Source organism: Cydia amplana, chromosome 13, assembly GCF_948474715.1.
Source record: "Cydia amplana chromosome 13, ilCydAmpl1.1, whole genome shotgun sequence".
Classification (NCBI taxonomy): domain Eukaryota; kingdom Metazoa; phylum Arthropoda; class Insecta; order Lepidoptera; family Tortricidae; genus Cydia; species Cydia amplana.
Genome location: NC_086081.1, coordinates 9,792,056 through 9,812,391, shown reverse-complemented (window position 1 = coordinate 9,812,391; position 20,336 = coordinate 9,792,056). Strand labels below are relative to the sequence as shown.

The 20,336-nt window shown below is 36.7% G+C and overlaps 1 protein-coding gene across 1 annotated transcript in view; it reads right to left on the bottom strand.

The window, feature by feature from the left end:
• The window catches only part of LOC134653487 (apoptosis-stimulating of p53 protein 2), a 93,157-nt gene extending 73,308 nt beyond the window's left edge, over positions 1-19,849 (bottom strand). Inside the window, exon 1 of the mRNA XM_063508857.1 lies at positions 18,949-19,849. Within this exon, the coding sequence (XP_063364927.1) occupies positions 18,949-19,662 (714 nt within the window). The 5' untranslated portion in view covers positions 19,663-19,849. The remainder of the gene's footprint in view (positions 1-18,948) is intronic.
• Between the last annotated feature and the right edge of the window lie 487 nt (positions 19,850-20,336).

Here is a 20,336-nt window from a genome sequence, read left to right as displayed (position 1 = left end):
AACCAATTTAGATTAAACTCGCATTAAATTATTTAATATTAAATATTATCACAATGGACTACTCCCTCTCATCAATGCCTCAGGCCGTTTTGTTCTTTAAAAGGTACTTTTATAACCATTAGCAATCAAGGCAATATTGGAAAATAACGTCCGATTCTCTTTGTTAAAAGATTAAACGAATTACTTTATTCCGGAGAGGAATGAAACTCTGGGAAATTCTTTGCCGAAAAAAGTGTGGTATGTTTATAATTCGAGTAGGCACATTTACATACTAATGAATATTTATCACGCCGTGTCGCGTTAAGGCGGGGGCGAACTTTATCAATTAATTTGCCCGTCTCTCAAAGTATGTAGACAAAAACGCTTGTGTAGTAAACATTCTGTAATTAGGGCATAACACCGAGTAATATCTTTGGTGTTTGATAAGTTATTCATTTTTTTTAATGCTGATGTTGCCTAACTCTTTTTCTAAAAACAGGCTATAGAGTATTAACTAAAATGGAATGGTATATGCAAATAGTATGACAATTGTAAAGTACCTAGGTACCTACCTACTTCTGAATAACCTAATCTGAACAAACAATGTTATCAAGTTATCATCAATATGTTATTTTCTAAAACACATCTCTAACTAATTACTTGAAATAGGTACCTACTTAAGACACAATTGCAAACGCTGCTGTGATGCTGCTGCTACCTACATACTATATATTTCTTATAATAAAATAATTTACCTCTAAAATTCAGAATGCAGCAGGTCAATATGAACTTTTAATTATGCACGGAATACAAAACTTAATATTAAAACAGGCATCTATCAAATCTGATCGAAGATTGGATACGTGCTATAATGGAACGCAGCGAGCTCTGACGTCACAAACAGGAAGTCAGCTGGGTAGTGACGTCACAGCGATCAGCTGGGAAGCCGGGTATTGTGACGTTGACTGGGAATATAATGGATGTGTCCGGTATTCTAATGAACAAGGTTCAATGGTTGTATTACGAGTACGTGGTGGATTATTAAGGTACCTGCTCGACTCGACACAACATTTACAGCACCTATTCTTAATTTACTATTATTCTTTTAGTGCGTTTCTTTTTAGAAGGCTTCTTCAAAATCATTGCTTAGTATTCACAAAGTATATATAATACATTATTAGACTTCTGTGCAATAAGTATAATTTATTATCATTATTTCTTGGAATATGTATTGCAAAAGTATGCTAATGTTTTCCTAGAATCCATTTAATTTAAACAATATTCCATCGAGTGTTCATTAGTTAGTCCATTACGTTTTTACGAACCACAGTAAATATATCACGCTACTAATACGGCAGTCGTAGCACTCCCTCGTAAAAATCGATAACCACATTAGTAATGCCAGCGAAAGTGCTCACAATATAAAATTATTTTGTTATATGAAAATATAATCCCGTCAAAAACATTACATGTAAAAAGGTGCAAGTCTCGCAACGCTTCTACTACAAAAAAGTTTTGAGATGTAATGTAAAACCAAGTCGGTTATTTTAATCAGTGCCAGGGGGTGTTAAAACCGTATCAATAAGATATCTTTAATTTGTAATACGTATAATGACTTGGCCATATATTTCTGAAAATTCAGGGTTCTAGCTTCAGCTAGCACAAAATTACAGGACGTCGCAAATGGCCTGAGTCGCTTCGAGAAAAGGATGGTACGGCCGTGCCTCTTTGTTTTGCTCGACTTGGCGGGGGCACTGCCGTGCCCCCAGATACGAAAGGCTAGTTTATCGCATGCCATAACCCTGTCCGTAATCGGCCCCATAACCACTGCCTTGACCTGAAGTACTCGGGTGAAAAAATGTTATAATGTTAGTCAAATATAACTGTTAATATTTTTCCTTATTACAAAGGAATAAGACTGGATGTTTCTGGACATACGTTGGACATGAGTTGGTAAACTTACGTGACGAGCTGTACACAAAAAGGTTCTACCGACTGTTGTTTTTAATCATAATTAAGGTAAAACTTGTAGTGATGTGTGGGATTTTTGTACATGGATTTAAGTTTTGTTCGAATATAATTGATGTGTGATTTAATAAATAAGTATCAAGCAGGAGTGCTAAAACAAGTAAACATGTATTTTAGTAAAAAGCTTGCAATAAACGCCATATGTATTTTAGTAAAAAGCTTGCAATAAACGCCATATTAGAAATGTATATTATCTTTGATTTGTAAGTTTTAATTAACCCAAGTTATCAAATTAACAGTCAGCGAGCCGTATCCTGACTGTAATAACAGGTTATGGATTTGTTAACGATATGATGTGTCACTTCTGTCAGTGTCAAAAGTGACGTTTCTGGTTGAAGAAATGTCACTTTTGATACTTTACACCATTCATTAAAGTTTAGTAACTTTAATGAATTGTGTAAAGTATCAAATGTGACATTTGACGCAATAGTTTGCGTGTTATATAATATAGTCGTGGCGGTCAAGGAATCTCTTCCAGTAAACATTTGAATAAATGAAATTTGGTTTCCGATTTTGTTCTTCAGAGATCTATTTACAGAAAAACTGGAGCAACTTCTTATAATTTTGATCACGTTCATTATTTACGCGCATTGTACCCGCAAATAAATGACGTGTCGTATGACAGATAGAGATGGCTTCCTGTTACTGAGATTATGTTCGAGCTCCATTTTGGGAAACAGGGCTTCTCCTTATATTCCTTTAAAAAGTAATAAATAAATATAAGCGTAAACTTATAATGATCTTCGTAAATTCAATTTTACGAACCTAGGGCCCGATTCGGATTTTGAACTAGATATCTATTCGTTTATCTATTAGACATCACCAAGATACGACAACGATATGTTTAAGATCTAGCCTGTCAAATTTGACATTTCCGCGATTCTGATACTCTAGAACAATTTCCACAATGTCTAAAACGTCTCGTTGTGTATTTTTAGGTCTCATAACGATTTTGAAACGATCTTAATACGATAATTTAAAGTAAAAGTGACATTGGTTGCCCGAATTGGGCTGCAAAATATATCTAGTTGAAATCTAAACTACCAGGTATCTAGTACATATCGTATCGTTCTCTTCTCTAGCCTCCTAAGGCCCAAGGTCCTACCTACCCATAGTACTTATTAACTTTGTTATTCAGACTCAGCTCCTTCAACAATTGTGTAGTCATAGCGTACCACGGTCCTACCAGTAGACTTAATAGCAAACTCATAATTTTGGTTTCAAATTTCGCGCTTATCGAAATTGGCGTGTACTAACTTCTAAAGGACTGTTTTGTTTTGCCTGTGAGCCCTTTAACAAGTTCGTAAAAAAAAACAAAGTGCTGTACAAGGTGCTGTATAAGTACAATAACATTTAAAAAAAGTCTTCTAAAGTACTTGGGGCTACTTCAACTTCAACTTCAACTTCAACATTTATTCAGCAAATAGGCCACAAGGGCACTTTTACACGTCAACATTGAATTTACATAAAAGCAAAATAATAATAATTATACATCAACAATTATTAAATACAACTACAACTACCAAATCAAACTAACGTAATACAATTACTTAGAGATGTATAAGGTCTCTTAATGTCGAATTACATAAAAAAACTATAATAATAATATTAAAATAAAAACAAAACAGATACATGGAAAAAAAATCTAAACTTATTTAGAGGTGTAAATGTCTCTAAGTGTCAGAACTAAAAAATAACATAGTTTATCAAATTATCCTTAGAGATGTATAGGGTCTCCAAGAGTCACAATCCTGTATGATTAACACATTACGAGAAAAAAAAAAAAAACATACGAGAACCGAATGAGGCGTCTCACTGCAATTAAATTAAAAAATAAAGTTACTAAATATATTCGTGTTAGCTTAAACAGACCCGTCTCCACAAACAGCACCCGTTCACGAGTACGACGCGTATCTCAGCCATCGCCTCCCTCAACCTTCATTCGGGAAAGTGGCGACCCGATCAACGACGCCACCGTAAGCAAAGACTTTTAAGCGAGCATGACATGTTCAAGCTACCGGCCTATATTAATATTAAAATAGTGATAACACTTAGCTGTGAGACACAGCATTTTGTGCTCGTATGTTACATAAAAGACGGTATAGCTTCACATAATTACTAGCCTAGCCTAGCTAGCTAGCTAGAACGGATCTTGTTTTCCGAATACCGCGGCTATTCTTTTCCTAGCTGCGGCCGACGTTATCGTGACCTTGCACTGTTAGTGCTTGAAAATAGAAACCTAGCCTCTCTAATGTGAAACATGTCGCGCGAATGACTAAAAATACGTTAGTATAACCGTAAAATTCTCGTAAATTAGCCTGTCGCGTAGTATGCATGACTCACGACAGTTTTAATTAGATTAAACTGATGAAATTATAAGGGTTTTTTTTTATTTTGACTAAGGCCTAAAAAGTGTCAATTGGTGTGTACTTGTCTAGTACAAGTCAATTTTTTTTTTCGTGTTGCTGAACCTTTAGAAAGTAGTCTATGATTGAATGTAACAAGTTTGACTGCAAGGGCGTGCGACGGACAGAAATAATGGGCCGAGACAGCAGGGCTTTTCTGCTCCCTAATATTGTCAATACTAATTACGTACTGGACATATATTTACTGTATAGATACGGCGGTTATAGGATTGACAATTTTGGTCCCCGTGGCCCCCGTGAAAGGTTAAATTATAATAAGAATGGAAGTTTCTTAAGTTATTTACCAAGGTGTTGGCTGTTGCTGTTGTATGTTTCTTTATATCACTGTACACATTTTCATGTCACTGTATTAACATGTTACAGTAATAGTTTTATTGCCTTGAAAAGGGCTGAGGGTTTTTGAGGCACATGCGTGTGCTCACAAAGTAAATGTTTGTATTTTAAACTTTTCAAACTTCCAAGAAACGGGCGCTGATGCTAGGATACAGTTTTATTCCAATTTCTTTAATGATATTTGTTTTATAAATTGCTATATTTAATCAGGATGGGATAGGTTAAGAAGAATTGTAATATTACATAAATTATATTAACTTGGAGACTGGAGTAGTACTCGTACTGCAAAGGTCTTCAAATCACCCAAAACAATAATTACCTATGCAAAACAACTTCTTTAATATAATCATACCTACATAGCTTATACAATTGTACATACATATGTATAAATATTATTTATTCTTTATAATAATATGTATGTAGCTGCATACGGTAATTTACAATTGTACGAGTATAATCAACTAGGAGGTGTATTCTGATAATAAAAATAATGATAAATTTGATCTGGATTTGATATTGATATCATCTGTCAGTGTCAAAAAACATGTTTCTGGTTGAAGAAATGTCACTTGAATCTATTCTAAACAGTATTATGAAGTTTAATATAACTTTACCTTATATCTTGGAGATTGATCGATATTGGAGTTTAGAGCAGAAGTTAGTAGAATGTGGGTTCAACTGGTTTTAAAACAGTGCACGCTCTCTTTCAAATAATTGCAAATTGCATGACCAGTTACCAGCATTTCTCCCTACCTACGGGTCCGATTCGGATTTTGAAATATGTAGACATCTATTAGATATCTTTTAGACATCACCAAGATACGATAACGATATGATTATAAGATCTAACCTGTCAAATTTGACATTTGCGCGATTCTGGAGTTACACAGGATATTACTTAGAGATCCAATTCACATGTAATAGATATCTAACTCTATCTAACGTAAAAGTGACATTGGTTGCCCGAACTGCGCTGCAAAAGAGAACTATGTAGTTTATATCTAAACTATAACGTATCTAGAATGGATCTAGTACGTGTCGTCACTTGTGAATATCTTAAAGTTCGAATACGGACGGATTTAGGATTTATAGTTACTAAATACGTTAGCGAACACCCTATGCCACTAACTCAAGCTTTAATAGCGTCGTTCATAATAGAACAGTAGTCATAAACAGCACTTACGCAGGACCAGTTAATATTTATAACATACTAAGATCTATGGAAATTACTTTCCAGACGTTAACGCGATAATTGAATCCGTTCAAGTTGGCTTTACGCATATTAGTTATGTAATAAACATAATTATGTATTTTGTAAATTAATTTGAACATACATATTTTAAAGGATGAACCTCAATATTAGAATATATTTTTTATAAAAATGACTCTGCTACATATTTTGCTGAATATTGATGTTTCAATGATATACAATGTAACATAAACTAATGAAATCACCATATACCTACTTACCTACCTACCTACTAAGTAGCGCGAAAGCAAAGACGACGATGTTATATTTTTGATGCATTATCTATCTGTATTTAATACAAATGGATCATATTGATTGAGGTTTCCAACGTGTAGCATTTAAATGTTTACAATTTGTGATTTTAAATGTAAAATATGTAGTCAGTTTGTGCAAATACTAAATGTTATTCTTCTTCTTTTTCCTAGCATTTTCCCGCTTATTGCCACGGCTCATGGGAGCTTGGGGTCCGCTTGGCAATTAATTCCGCGAATCGGCGTAGGCAGTCGGATTTACAAAAACTAAATGTTACTTATGTACCTAGGTATTTATATAGATGCTACGAACATAGCGTAGCACAAGAGTCACAAGACAAGCGGTAAATAAAAACGTAGGTAATCGCAAAACCTGCGCGCATGACTCACTCTAATAGCCTACCTATACCTATACCTAGGGAGGTGAATTCGTAAAAATCGCAGGTGTTTGTGGCTCGAACCGAAGTTGAGGGCCATATATATGCGATCTGGGGCTTTACGAATTACCGCCCGTGGTTTGTCTAAAGTTTTACGTCTTGCCTTGGCCAGGAAGTGAGATTTTCTTCTCGCGTAGCAGGAAGAAAATCCCACTTACGGGCCTAGGGTGACGTAAATATATTTACCTAGAAATAAGTAATATTGTCTTCGGTTATAAAATATTTCTAGAAGTAATTGTTATGCTAACTATAAAAGCAATAGTTATTTACTGGCGCACTCAACTGTTAAAAGCGGCCAAGTGCGAGTCGGACTCGCCCATGAAGGGTTCCGTATTTAGGCGATTTATGACGTATTAAAAAAAAAACTACTTACTAGATCTCGTTCAAACCAATTTTCGGTGGAAGTTTACATGGTAATGTACATCATATATTTTGTTTAGTTTTATCATTCTCTTATTTTAGAAGTTACAGGGGGGGGACACACATTTTACCACTTTGCAAGTGTCTCTCGCGCAAACTATTCAGTTTAGAAAAAAATGATATTAGAAACCTCAATATCATTTTTGAAGACCTATCCATAGATACGCCACACGTATGGGTTTGATGAAAAAAAAATTTTTGAGTTTCAGTTCAAAGTATGGGGAACCCCAAAAATTTATTGTTTTTTTTTTTTTTTTTTTTGTGTGAAAATCTTAATGCGGTTCACAGAATACATCTACTTACCAAGTTTCAAGAGTATAGTTCTTATAGTTTCGGAGAAAAGTGGCTGTGACATACGGACAGACAGACAGACGGACAGACAGACAGACATGACGAATCTATAAGGGTTCCGTTTTTTGCCATTTGGCTACGGAACCCTAAAAAGTATACCGAGGGAAAGACATTTCTCTTTGACGCAGCCGGAAAATTATGAAGCATATTATTTTACAAAGTACAAACAGCACCTTTGACGCTATTCCTAATCAGTTGTAGATGTCTTTGGAATACACTTTTGATGTTAGAGCAAAGAAAATGTGGCATTCTTTTCACAGTAGTTTGATTGATCATGCTCACGTCTCCTGAATCACCCTGTATGTAAAAAAAAACTGTACTTACACTGTAATTAAAACAGAAAGGTTGCAAGTTGAATGAAAGTAGGTTAATTTTCATGAGACAGTTTTATGAAATAAATTTTATATATTCTTGTTGCTGGAAAATGTCCTCTGCAACGTTAAGTGGACATGCGAGGGTGCGCTCCGTTTGATAGCGGAGCTGAACCTTAAAAAGTTCAAAAATGCTTTTAACCGCACTGTATTTCACAGGAAATATTGATAGACAAGGTTCAATAAAAAGTTAGCAATTAGCAAGCCCTTCACTAGCTCCTCTTTTTAGGGTTCCATAACCGTTATAGTTTAATCTAGCTGTGCACAAGTGCTGGAAGATGCTATTTTACACAACTTGCGGTAACGACTAACGTACAGTTGCGCGACACTCGAATTACGACGAGCTTTACGTTTGTATACTCTACCTGGCCTTTGCTGCACATAATGCGCAACTCAACATAAGTAGGCGTTCTTTCACTAATTAAACCCTGAATAGGTACTTCTCAACCACCGCTGTCAAAGGCGCTCGCGACATGTGTCGCTGGCCCGCAACCTCCCCAACAATAGCTCTAGCCACTTCACCCGGTTTTGTTCTGCTTCTATTCTTTCGGATGGCGTTATTACATCGCCTTTGTCTCGTGCAGGTTACGGGGAGGGCTGGAGGTGAAGCCGGGCTTTATTTAAATATTTTTTTCATTAAAACTTCATGTAGAGGTGTGGTATTAAAATTCCAAAGTAGGAATTATAAAGTTTAACCCCATAAACAGGCCCCTTTTTCACCGCAGTGTCAATTGTCACCTGATAGTAACAATTCGCCGCACATTGGTGGTCTGACAAGTAACAGAAAATTTGGGCATGTTCCTGGAGTTAATCTTTAAAATTCCTACTTTGGAATTTTAATACCAATCCTCAAAATACGGCTTCGACAGACGGACAGACATCTAGTCATTAACATAAGTACCATGAAAGTTCCATGTTTATCAATTTCGTTTTCAGGCGTGCGTCCCAGACCTGAAAATCAGAGTTTTTAATCTAATGCAAACTTTACCAAACGTGTTCTCGATCCTAAAACACCTTTGGAAAAGTCCGACACGAAAAGCACATTAGATTAATGGACTTGCGTGAAAACTTTCAACTTCAAAAGTGGTTCACTTAGGGGATTAAAAAAGGGGTTACAAAAGAAACAATGCTCGGTGGCACTAAAGCCGCCTCGGAACTGAAAGAACTATAAGCTAGACTACCGTGGCTTCCTAACACTTTTCTGCACTTAGCGATCGCGGCCGACCACTGTGTGACCGCAATTCCTAACTGGAAAAATAAGGCTGCTTATATTGTCAAGAAAATAAATTGCAGCAGAAGCGCCCCGCTTGTCTTGCGGCCTTCGTGGCATACAGAATAAAGCCCTAAGCCCTTGTTGGTTGCAATTACGATCCTAATACGGTCCGCAACTGCAAACGAATTTATTGCTCCCTTATTTCTTTAGGCACAATTGTAAATAGGGTTTTCGCAAATGTGGCTGTCTTAACGTATTTTACCCGCGTCGGGACGTGAAAATTCAAGACATTACTTGCGAAAATACGCAAATTACTCTCATTATGAGCTACCATCCCTTCTCCATTATATTAATTAAAAATGTGTGAATTGAAATATCCAAGAATCTATTATCAGATTATACTTTTCCACTCTTGTGTTATGGTCATTTGAAAAGAGTGGTCTCAAAGATAGCATTGTTAAGCTCAATGGTCATTATAAAAGAACAAAAGTGGCCCACCTACGAGCCCTTTCTGGTCCCAAGTACCAAGTTTGATTGTTACAAAATGAGAATAAAAGGAACAGTCACAATATTAACTTTTTGCGTAACCAAGTAATAAATCACGATGTCGGAGATGAGGTTTCATAAGAGTTTCGTAATAACGAGTGACCGTAGCCTGCTGCGTGTTGACGGACAAAGCCGTGACATTTCCAACCTAGAGGGCTTGAGTAAAGCTAGCTAGAGCGATAGCGGCAACGCTCCAAATACGAAGCTGCAAATATGTCCGAGCTCATTTCACACTTGACACGGAGTTAAGCGACTACCGGCACTTTAAACGTGTTTACACAGCCGGTAACAATTTTGCTTGGTGGCTAAGCATTTAGATACAATCTTAAAAACATGAAAAGCACGGATGAAATGTATTTATGGACTAATCGAACACTTAACATGGATATAGCTGATAGCAGCAGGCGCCCCGATTTCACGTTCGATTTTGAGTTTAGTCAGAAAAAAGACAATTTTATCGCGTTTGTGTGCCATAATAAGTTCTTATATCCTTAGCTACATTATGTTTCACTGTATGAATAGCTAATAGAGGCGAGCCAACAACGCCTTTTGCAAACAAAATCAGCCCGGCTTTTTAGCCTTAATGGAAAAATACGCATAACGGTGTTTCGGTAACGACGTCATTAAGGTATAGACACAGAATAAATAATAGTACTAAGTACAGAAGACTCACTCTCTAACTAAACGCGTCTGTTACGATCAGCACAGATATGGCCGCTAGGTGGCGACAGCGCCACGCGCGGTTTATGGCTTTCCCCAAAATTGGGGCCGGAACGGATGCACTTTTAGCTACCTGTAGCAAAGCGACGAAATCGCGGAGTGAGACACGCCTGGTATAGATACAAACCAGCACCAATTTACTTGTACGACCACTGTTGTAAAAGGTAAACGACCCAATATTGGCACCTTCATTCCAATAATTGAAAACGTGTTGGCACCTCTATTGCTATGACATTAAAATTTAAGGTGCCAGCTAACGGCGCAGTATCTCGCATGCTTGCCGTATGCCTGCTAAAATTCAATAAAATATATGTATGGTGATAGCTTCTAGTTGACCTGACATTTTGATGTGTCCTCAAGGACGTGTTCGAACCTACACACTATGGGCCCGATTCGGATTTTGAACTAGATATCTATTAGACATCACTAAGATATATCAGTGTCTAACAAGTGTCAAAAGTGACGTTTTTGTTTGAAGAAACGTCACTTTTGACACTTGTTTGACACTGACATATCTTGGTGAAGTCTAAAGGGGCCCACTGATTAACGACTGACTGGTAATCAGTGGGCCCCTTAATAGATATCTATAATATTTGACGTATCTTAAAGGCTGTCTAATTTTAATGCATTAGATAGGTAATGTAATATTACCCGAATACATCAATTTCAACTCATACAAAATTTCGTCTTTGCTGAAATGACTTATGTATCTAATAAATTTTAGAACGCTTTTGACCCTAAAATATCGTAAACCAACTCGTTGTGAGTATCGAGAACAAAAATGCCTCAAACTCAATAAGCGTCGTTTCAACATATTACGTTTTGATACTGGGGTGAGCATAGATGGGCTGGCTTTGGACGATAGCGCCGTGTAAATATTACGGATAACGAGATGTTTAATTAAAATTTATGGATCTAGAGGGGTAAAGTATTCGGGTAATTTCAAACGGTGTATATCAGTATCAGTATCAAGCAGACCCATAGGTACATTTACCCTTCAATGCGATGAGGATTGGAAATAATAATAAAGAAATATATGTATATTATTTGCTTCTGTGTAAGCGAAAGCTTAATAGATACACTAGGCCGTCTCCTTTGACTGACGTAACTAGATTTTCCTAATTAAGTATAGGTACTTCGAGAAAAAAAGATTCGTGTAAATTGACGCGATAGTTTTTTACTATCGCGTCAATTTACACGAATCTTAACTAATTATTGACCTACTTATTTTCTAGACACGAGTACATCTGACCCATTACTTTCACGACAGCTCTTTACTATCACGCTGATATATTAAATAACCCCACAAGGTGACATTAAACAAACCCCGCAAACATAAGTTATTTTCCACGCGTGAAATTTATTGGTATTCGAATTGCTTTCGGAAGGCAATCTGGCATCGTGCAATACTGGTCGGGTCTATTGGTTTTTCACAAAATTGCCTCTTGTTTTACGAACATTCATTCGAAAGATTTATAATAGTGTACTTAATACCTACCGACCAAACAATCTAAAAACTATGACTAACTTTTACTTTTAAAAGTATGGGCCAGTCAGAAATAATGTATTACGATATCGCTTACAATAGATAGGTAAGGGCTCCTTATCTTGTGCACGTAATATTTCATTTACTGTTTTTTAATTATTCAACCAGACATCTGATAGATCTTATTCATATCCGCTTGATGACAAGAAATTAATATTTGAATAAGCTTCCCAGGACGAAAAATAATCTTATCTTATGCGTTTGTGAAAAATCGTCTACAATTTGTCTGAGTTAAAATTTTAGGTGTCTTAGATTAGATTATAACTAGCATTGTCTAGAAGTGTTTAAAAATAAAAAAAGACCGTGCTTTTATAAACTATCTATTGGATTACTCTGTCATGGATACATTTTAAATGAAAACTCGAGTTGCAGTGTTAATTTAAATAGCTATTTAAATTAAATTAAAAGAAAAAAAATACTGTAAGTAAGGAAAAACGCTGGAACAGCGATGTATTCAATTTATTATGGTTAAATCATAAAAGGTTTATAAAACCTAATAGAAAATGCCATTAACTTCTGTGCTTCTTTTAAGTAACCTTTAGACTTAGTTGAAAATACATATATAAGTAATATGTATATACTATATATTTACAAGATTACACGACTACACGTATCAATTTATCAATTATTTGTTACGCGTATGTTTTCCCCCAACAGAGATTGAAAGTATAGTCTCAAGAGATTCTAAATTTAGAAGGCCCTTTATTCAACTTCAACAACCAATATTGCAAGCGCCAAGTAAAGGTCTTACACGTGTAATGGGTGTGTACTTGTTTAGAATGGATCCTCTGTGTGGGTGTTATATTAATCGCTTAATAGGTACCTACGGGCGATTCAAGTTAGGAGGCCGCATTTTTTTTAATTACTAGGTTCGTACTTACTTATACATACATACATATTAGAACCTGTTTATTCATTTATTAGTGTTTAGTGTGAGTTCATACATTTACTACTTGTTGTAATCAGTGTGTAAATAGGCCTCTAATGCAAGCGAGACTGAAAATGTGCTTGATATAAAAATAAGAATTATTTGTAAAGTTTCAAAAGACCTCCAGAAAAATCAGTATAAGTAAGGTCTTCAATTATTAATATACTAGCTTTTGCCCTCGATTTCGTCTGCGTGGAATTAGTAATTTAGGTAGCTATTTATTTTATCCAATCTGTGCGTTTTGTTAATTCCCCATTAAAAATGCCACCCCTTAAGGGATGATTTCTGAGATAAAAACTACCCTTTGACCTTCCCCGGGACTCGCACAATCTCTATGCCAAATTTAATCTAAATCGGTTCAGCGGTTTAAGCGTGAAGAGGTAAAGGTAACAGACAGACAGACAGACAGACTTCCTTTTATTATCTTATCTTATCTTTATCTTCATAATACATATATAGTATGGATAGTTAAGGCTTTCAAGGTCATCCTATACAGGTATTGAAGCGAACTCAACTCAACCTCGTTTGCGCAACTCACCAGTAGTAACACAGGGCTGTTTACGTACAGCCATATTCGAACTTTAAGATACGTCAAATATTAGATATTGAAACGATATGGATTGGATACGTTTCTTCAAACAAACACGTCACTTTTGACACTTGTTTGGCACTGACATATCTTGGTGATGTCTTATAGATATCTAGTTCAAAATCGGAATCGGGCCCCTAATGTCCTAATAACGGCGTAAATGGCGTAATGCGCTGAATAAGTAAACGAGACTGTTATTATTATGCTGGGACACTTTAAATAACCACACTAAATCCTTTTAGGATCGGGAGAGTCCTGTGTAAAATAATGCGCATTAATTTCTTTATGGATATTATTCTTTGACATTTTAGGCTCTTGCCTTTGCGTTTATTTACGTTTTTTGTTATATCTTTTATTTTTAAAGCAACAGCTTTATGCTTAGAGGATATAACCAAACAGAGTAGCCATTAACAGGCGTTCCCCTCTGTCGAAAATAGGCGGCCAATGGTCATACACAATGTATGGACTGACGTTTATCTGACATGAAAATTTTGACGTTACGCATACATTTGACGTGCCCCTCCTCCGCAAACAGCGGCAGACTGTTTTGTACAAAAAATTACAAACAAAGCTTTATACACTTCTACAAACCATAATAACATTACACAGCCAATTAAAGTTTATCACTTATAAAACTTTACTGTCACATAAAGATCAAATTTAACCCAATTAAATTACACACATACTCTTGTGTGTGTAACATAATTTTAAATTAATATGTATAAGTTTAAGGCAACTTTTAGGTACTTACAGAATAAAGGTTAGCGTTCGGTTAGTGTTGAAAAATTGTTACCGAAATAACATTTTTTTAATGCAAAGTAAATATGTAAATAGATGTAGAATCTCGAATATTTCCTCCTTGTCTTGCGTTTCCATCAGTGTCCACGAACACATATTGTGGCCAATATCTCGACCAGCAATAGAGGTTGTGTATGTGTATTTTAGACACAATGGGGTCTACAGCCAGTGAGTAAACTTTACTTTGCCCGATGGAAATCTACGTACATTTTACGAACTCCTTTTTCTAACTGGATAGTTCGTGTTGAAGCAACGTTTTTAAGCAATTCTACCAAAATACAAATGCTTACAGGGTGACCCAAAACAACGTTGACAACGTTTTTTTTCTAATTATTTTATTAACTACTCGCGTAACTAGTACAAAATAAGTTAAAAATTAAAACTACACTCTTTTTAGGCAACAGAAATTAATTGTCTTCGAAATAGCCTCCTTCGAAAATTAAAATGATTAGAAAAAACGTGGTCAACGTATTTTTGGGCCACCCTGTAATAACGATGCAACAGATAAATAATTATTCTATATTCTTACCTACTTTAAGTAGTTCCTAATACGGAGTTAGCCTAGTAATAGGAGAGTTTCATTCCACCTCTCAAACACGTCTAAATGCCAGCACATGTGGCTGTCATAAACTTGCTTGGTAAGGAATGAAGGTATCCCCACTGACCCATGATGAAGAAAAGCATGTGTAACATACACCGAGCACCGTGGTACATACTCACTTCTTAATGAGATGACATTCTGCGAACTTAGCTATGTAGAGATTGTAGAGGCAGACGGCGAACATTTTTAGGGTTCCGTACCCCGTACCCAAAGGGTAAAAACGGGACCCTATACTAAGACTCCGCTGTCCGTCTAACCCTCTGTCTATCCGTCTATCTGTCACCAGGCTGTAACTCATGAACGGTGATAGCTAGACACTCTAGACAGTTGAAATTTTCACAGATGATGTATTTCTGTTGCCGTTATAACAACAAAACAAAATAAAATAAATATTTAAGTGGAGCTCCCATACAAGTCATGCAACAAACGTGATCTTTTTAGGTTTTTTGCTTAATGGTACGGAACCCTTCGTGCATGAGTCCGACTCGCACTTGGCCGGTTTTTATTTTAAAGCTGTGTCTAACAAGAATATGAGCTGGAATGAAATTGCTTGTTTCTTTCGTCGTACGTGATAGAAATTAATCAGTAATTGCACGAATGTAACCTTTGTTCTGTATTAGTATTTGTTCTTTCACTAGTTTTTGCAACTCGAGTCTCACGAGTCTAATTTGAAAAACTAACTCGTTAACTTTTTGAATACCGCGCTTGAAGACTTCAGAGCCTTTGACGACGTGATTCCAGTCCTTATTGGAGTATTTTTTAAGTAAATGCGACTTAAAATGACTGGAGATTTCGGGGTTGGCCCCATAGTAAAAGTTGTTCAGTATGATCTACATATTCACCCCTCAGAGTTTGGTCAGTGATAAAAATAGCACCCTGTATATAAATAGTTGTTAAAAGAAACGTTTCGATAGACCGTGAAGTGAATTGGCAAAACTGCGAGGGCGCTAGGGAGATCTGTCGGGGGAGATGGCTCATTACTATTCGTCAAGGAGGAATGTTCTGTGGTTTTTCGGCAAAACAAATAAATCATGACCTAGAGACATTAATCAGTAAATTTGGAAATAAAAACAGAGCCCGTACCACGAGTCACTGACAGTGTCAAAACTGACATATGCGCTATCGAGAACGTAATTTACTTTCTTAACATCTCGTTCGCACTAATATGCGATTACGAGCGAGATGTATAGAAAGTAAATTACGTTCTCGATGGCGTTTATGTCAGTGCCAAACTGATGGTAGCCGTACAGGAGTATCAATAGTAGTTTACGTGATTGCTACATAATGAATGGCATTAAAACTCGAGTGTGGGTTTATGAAACGAACGCAGTGAGTTTCATAATAGAATCACACGAGTGTACGATATGTAATAAAAACTATTATTGATAAAATGTATAACGTGCGGATTTATGACGTTTTTGATACAAAACCTAGTATTAACTTTCGCCATTTTGTAACTAACCGGTACCATAAAGTAAGCTACTTCACAAAACACTGACTAGAATATGTTTTACATTTTTCAGACCTGAGACTGCTTATTGGCTTCCAATTGAGCCCAAAGCCATTTTGTCTTTAAATCAGAAAGTCACCGCAAAAAGCTCCGTAAAAGAAGTAACGGCAAATGAGAACTTTTCTAAACGAAACCTGGTGGCCTTCAGGCTAAGTAGTTATAGGTACTCGACTCCTAAAAGAAAGGAAAAGAAACGTCATTTTTGCCAAACTAATCGAAACTTTTAATAGGATACTAACAACTTTTGACATTTCACTTGCAGATCTGTGACTAAAGGGGCCCACTGATTAACAGTCCGCCGGACGGTATCGGCCTGTGAGTTGTTCGGAACTGTCAAAAGTTTGTTCTAACTGACAGGCCGATACCGTCCGGCGGACTGTTAATCAGTGGGCCCCTTAACACGTATCACTAACTTTGCATGGCTATTAAATTGTAATCAATTTTAATAAAGACTTGTACATATTTAAGGCGCCCTGCCGAGTTCAGGATCTTTTCTTACTCTCACTGAGTGTGAGCGAGACGGCATCAGCGCGTGCCCGAAATCGCGGTATGATTGTTTTGAATTATTTTGAGTTAGTTATTACAAAAAAAAAGTAATCGATGAATTTGATCAAAAATAAAACTAAGCATTTTTTGAAGAATTTTTCACATTTCAAAATTGTTTTGATCTAATAAGTGCCACGAATTTTCAAACTTGAAAAGTAAATTCCCAGTGTAAAAACTAGCATTTCCTACCCTACGTTGACACCAGGCGTAAATAAGTGAAAAACTTTGAAACAGCTAAAACTGTAATTAATTTGGTTATCTACTAGGACGTGATAAAATGCATAATTATTTATGAAGGAGCCTAGAGCGCTTCGAAGCGGGTTTCAAGTTATCCCACCGCCCAAGTTAATATCACTCGGTCCGTGTAAAATTAAGTGCAAACACAAATTCACTACGGCCAAAATCCTTCATGTCATTTAAGAACACAGTTAATAAAGTTGACACAAATCCTCAGGGTAATTTTATTTGAGAATCATTCGACGACAGAAACTAAATAAAAGTGTCAAGCGTCTTATACCAACAGCTCTCATTTCAAGTTAACGAAAAGTAGGCCCGACGAAACGCCCGCTGGATGCCTGGGAATAAATAGTCGAGGCCACGACCTATAAACATACCCTGAACGTTTCCACTTCTCACTCGGCCTGCTTTCTTTTCAAAGGCATTTTTCAAAAGACAGGTGACTGCGCGTTTTAGCCGGAGACCTTTCGCTTTAATAGGCGCAGCGTTATATAAAAATAAAGAAAAATAAACATTCAGAGAATTCTTTACAGCTCTCTGGCACGTCGTGAGTCTCGCATTGAAGCAAGTTTCAATGGGCACCACGAAATACGAGTTTTGTTTACGCGCCATAAAGCGAAGTTAAACGTAAACATAAACAATGAATCACCGGTATACGAGGAGCTCGTATTGTTGCCGCGACGGCTCACCTCCGCGAGACAATGTACAACGTTCGAAAGGGATTTTATTATAAATTTGTTCTCTATAAACAAAATGTGAGCCGCCAACTGCGGGGCCTAACGCTTTACGGAGGTGTAAATGGTTTTAGTGACCGTTATACGATGTGAACTTGTTTTATGCGGGGACCGGCGCGCCGCAAAGTAACTTCGTTTGCTCATATGACTTCGTACTCTCGTGTATTTTCCCAGCATAATAACGAAGTATAAACACTTTTCACGAGCTTTGTATACAAATTATTCGGTATAACGCGTCTTGACTTGAGTAATTATGCAGTAGTTTAACGCTTCGGGTGTTTTGGGATATATTGTGCCGTACTTTGACACACTAACAAAAAATACTACATCTTCTTAGGGCGTGAACATTTTAGATAAAAACTTTTTTATTATAAAAACATTTGTATAATGAATGATATTTTTAAGAAATTTGTTGCTGTGATTTGAAAAAAACCTACCCCTTTTCAGCTAATACCGTTGGTATACCAAATGGTGTACTATAGTAGCCGATGATTTGGATTCTTTGAAGTATAAAATGAAGACTATTCAAATGGAACAAGCGAGCACTGTACATGAATTTTAAAATCTCAGAAAAAGTAAGTCGCCAAAGTTTTCAGAGACTTAAAAGAGGGTTAAATTTCTAAAAAAGTTTTCTTTTTAAATTGGTTCCTTAATTAATAATTACTTTTTCTTCTTCTTTGGTTGTTACAGGGATTAAATTGATAGCAAAAGGGTGAAGCCCCTAAATCCTTTGTCGCGAGACAGGAGTAACCGCAGACTGATAAGTTAATTAGAGTGAGACCTTAACCTAATGTTACCTTGGTGATACAAGAACACAGTGATGCTCAAAAGCGAAGAACTCTTACCTGAAAATAAGAAAGTTTTAATTAGACATGGGTTTGATGTCTGTAGAACCTTAAAATATAGCATTTTAGGTGATTTTATTACAAATAATATTTCACGTAATGCCTGAACATGCCTATTTGTATTAAATAAAAGCAATGTTCTTGGTCGCAATCATGAAAACAATGTTTTGGTGTGATTTTAATACGAGCACTAACATACATTGTGATAAATAACTAAAAGTTTTATAGAGAGATATAATTTAATAATGTGTAAAAATCTTGCTCTAATTTCGTTAGAAATATGTTCTTACCACATGGTCCTTAACCGCTATAACACTATCAGTCTTCCCTGTAACCGTTTGGTCATTTGTTGCCCCATCGACGAACACGCTCTTCTCCACCAAAATCTCTTTACTGTTTATCCTAGCGTGGTTAATAAGATCGGGCTTCTCGGTACTCATCAAATTACTCGAGTTCTCGTTCGAACAGTTCTCCCCGGAGCGCCGGTCATCGTCCGAGCGCGATTTATCCTCGGAACATTTCATTTTGAAACACGATATTGATTTCTTACTCTCCTTAGCTGAAGCATCTCGACTAATCGCACCATTTTTATCACTCTTAGTTTCATCTTTCTGGTGACATTTTTCATTTTCCGACTTGAGCCGCTTTTTCTTACCGTTCCATTTCGAAGCCTTCTTAGATCGATTGCTATCGTCGCTGGTGCCGATGTCGGTGCAGACTGGATTGACGAGAATCTTCGTTGATTTAGCTTTCCGTTCGATCTTTCGCAGATTCAAAAGGCTTCCGGAGGTATTAATATAGGAGGGCGAGGATGTTTGCGACGGGGAACTTTCTTTGGTTTCGTCGTTAAAGCGGCGAGCGGGTTTCGCAAGTATTTGGATAGTTTTCATCGAATCAGCGACGTTGTGGCGGGGCTTGCTGGAGCCCAACGGGCCCATGGTGACGGGCGGTCCTCCTCTGAACGATAAAGCCGTTTCTGTTGGCTGACACACACAAGCTAACATTTTCACTAAGTCGACTTATCCTTACATTTTCTTGAAATCTAACCTGACGAAAATTGATCTTATAAACTGGAAGCCTTCGCCGATTCGCATAAGTTATGTATTTAAGTTCTCAGACATAAATTAACAATGGCTATTACCGTGTGCTTAACGCAATGCTAAGCATGAGCACCATTAAATAGGACTAAACGTTTAGAATGGCGTAACACGGTTTCCCACACGCCGTAACACTGACATTAGACTTCACTCCGCCGTGGAAAGTTATGGAGCATTGTTTCACACTGTGTAGGGATAAACATTACCGCGAAGCTGCTAATATCCTGGTAGTATTTTCACTAAATGGCATTTCTGAGCGTTAGCTTAACAGGTCGGTGGGATAACATCTTATTTACTAAGACAACAATTATTGTCTCAAATGATAAACGATTTTGAAAACTTTCTTGAGCGAGCAATGAAAGAAGTTACCACAAGCGGCACTGGAGCCTACTTCCTGATTGAAAATTAAAAGGCAGCAAGTCTTTCTTCACGTATTTCAACTCCACTAAAAAGTTAACGCTATCAGGGTTAGTGGATACTCAATGTGTGCTTGCAGCTCACAGATACATTGACAGAAAGTCAGATTAAATTGTTAAAAAATTACGCTTCGAAAATAATTCGTAACCTGAAAACATATTGAC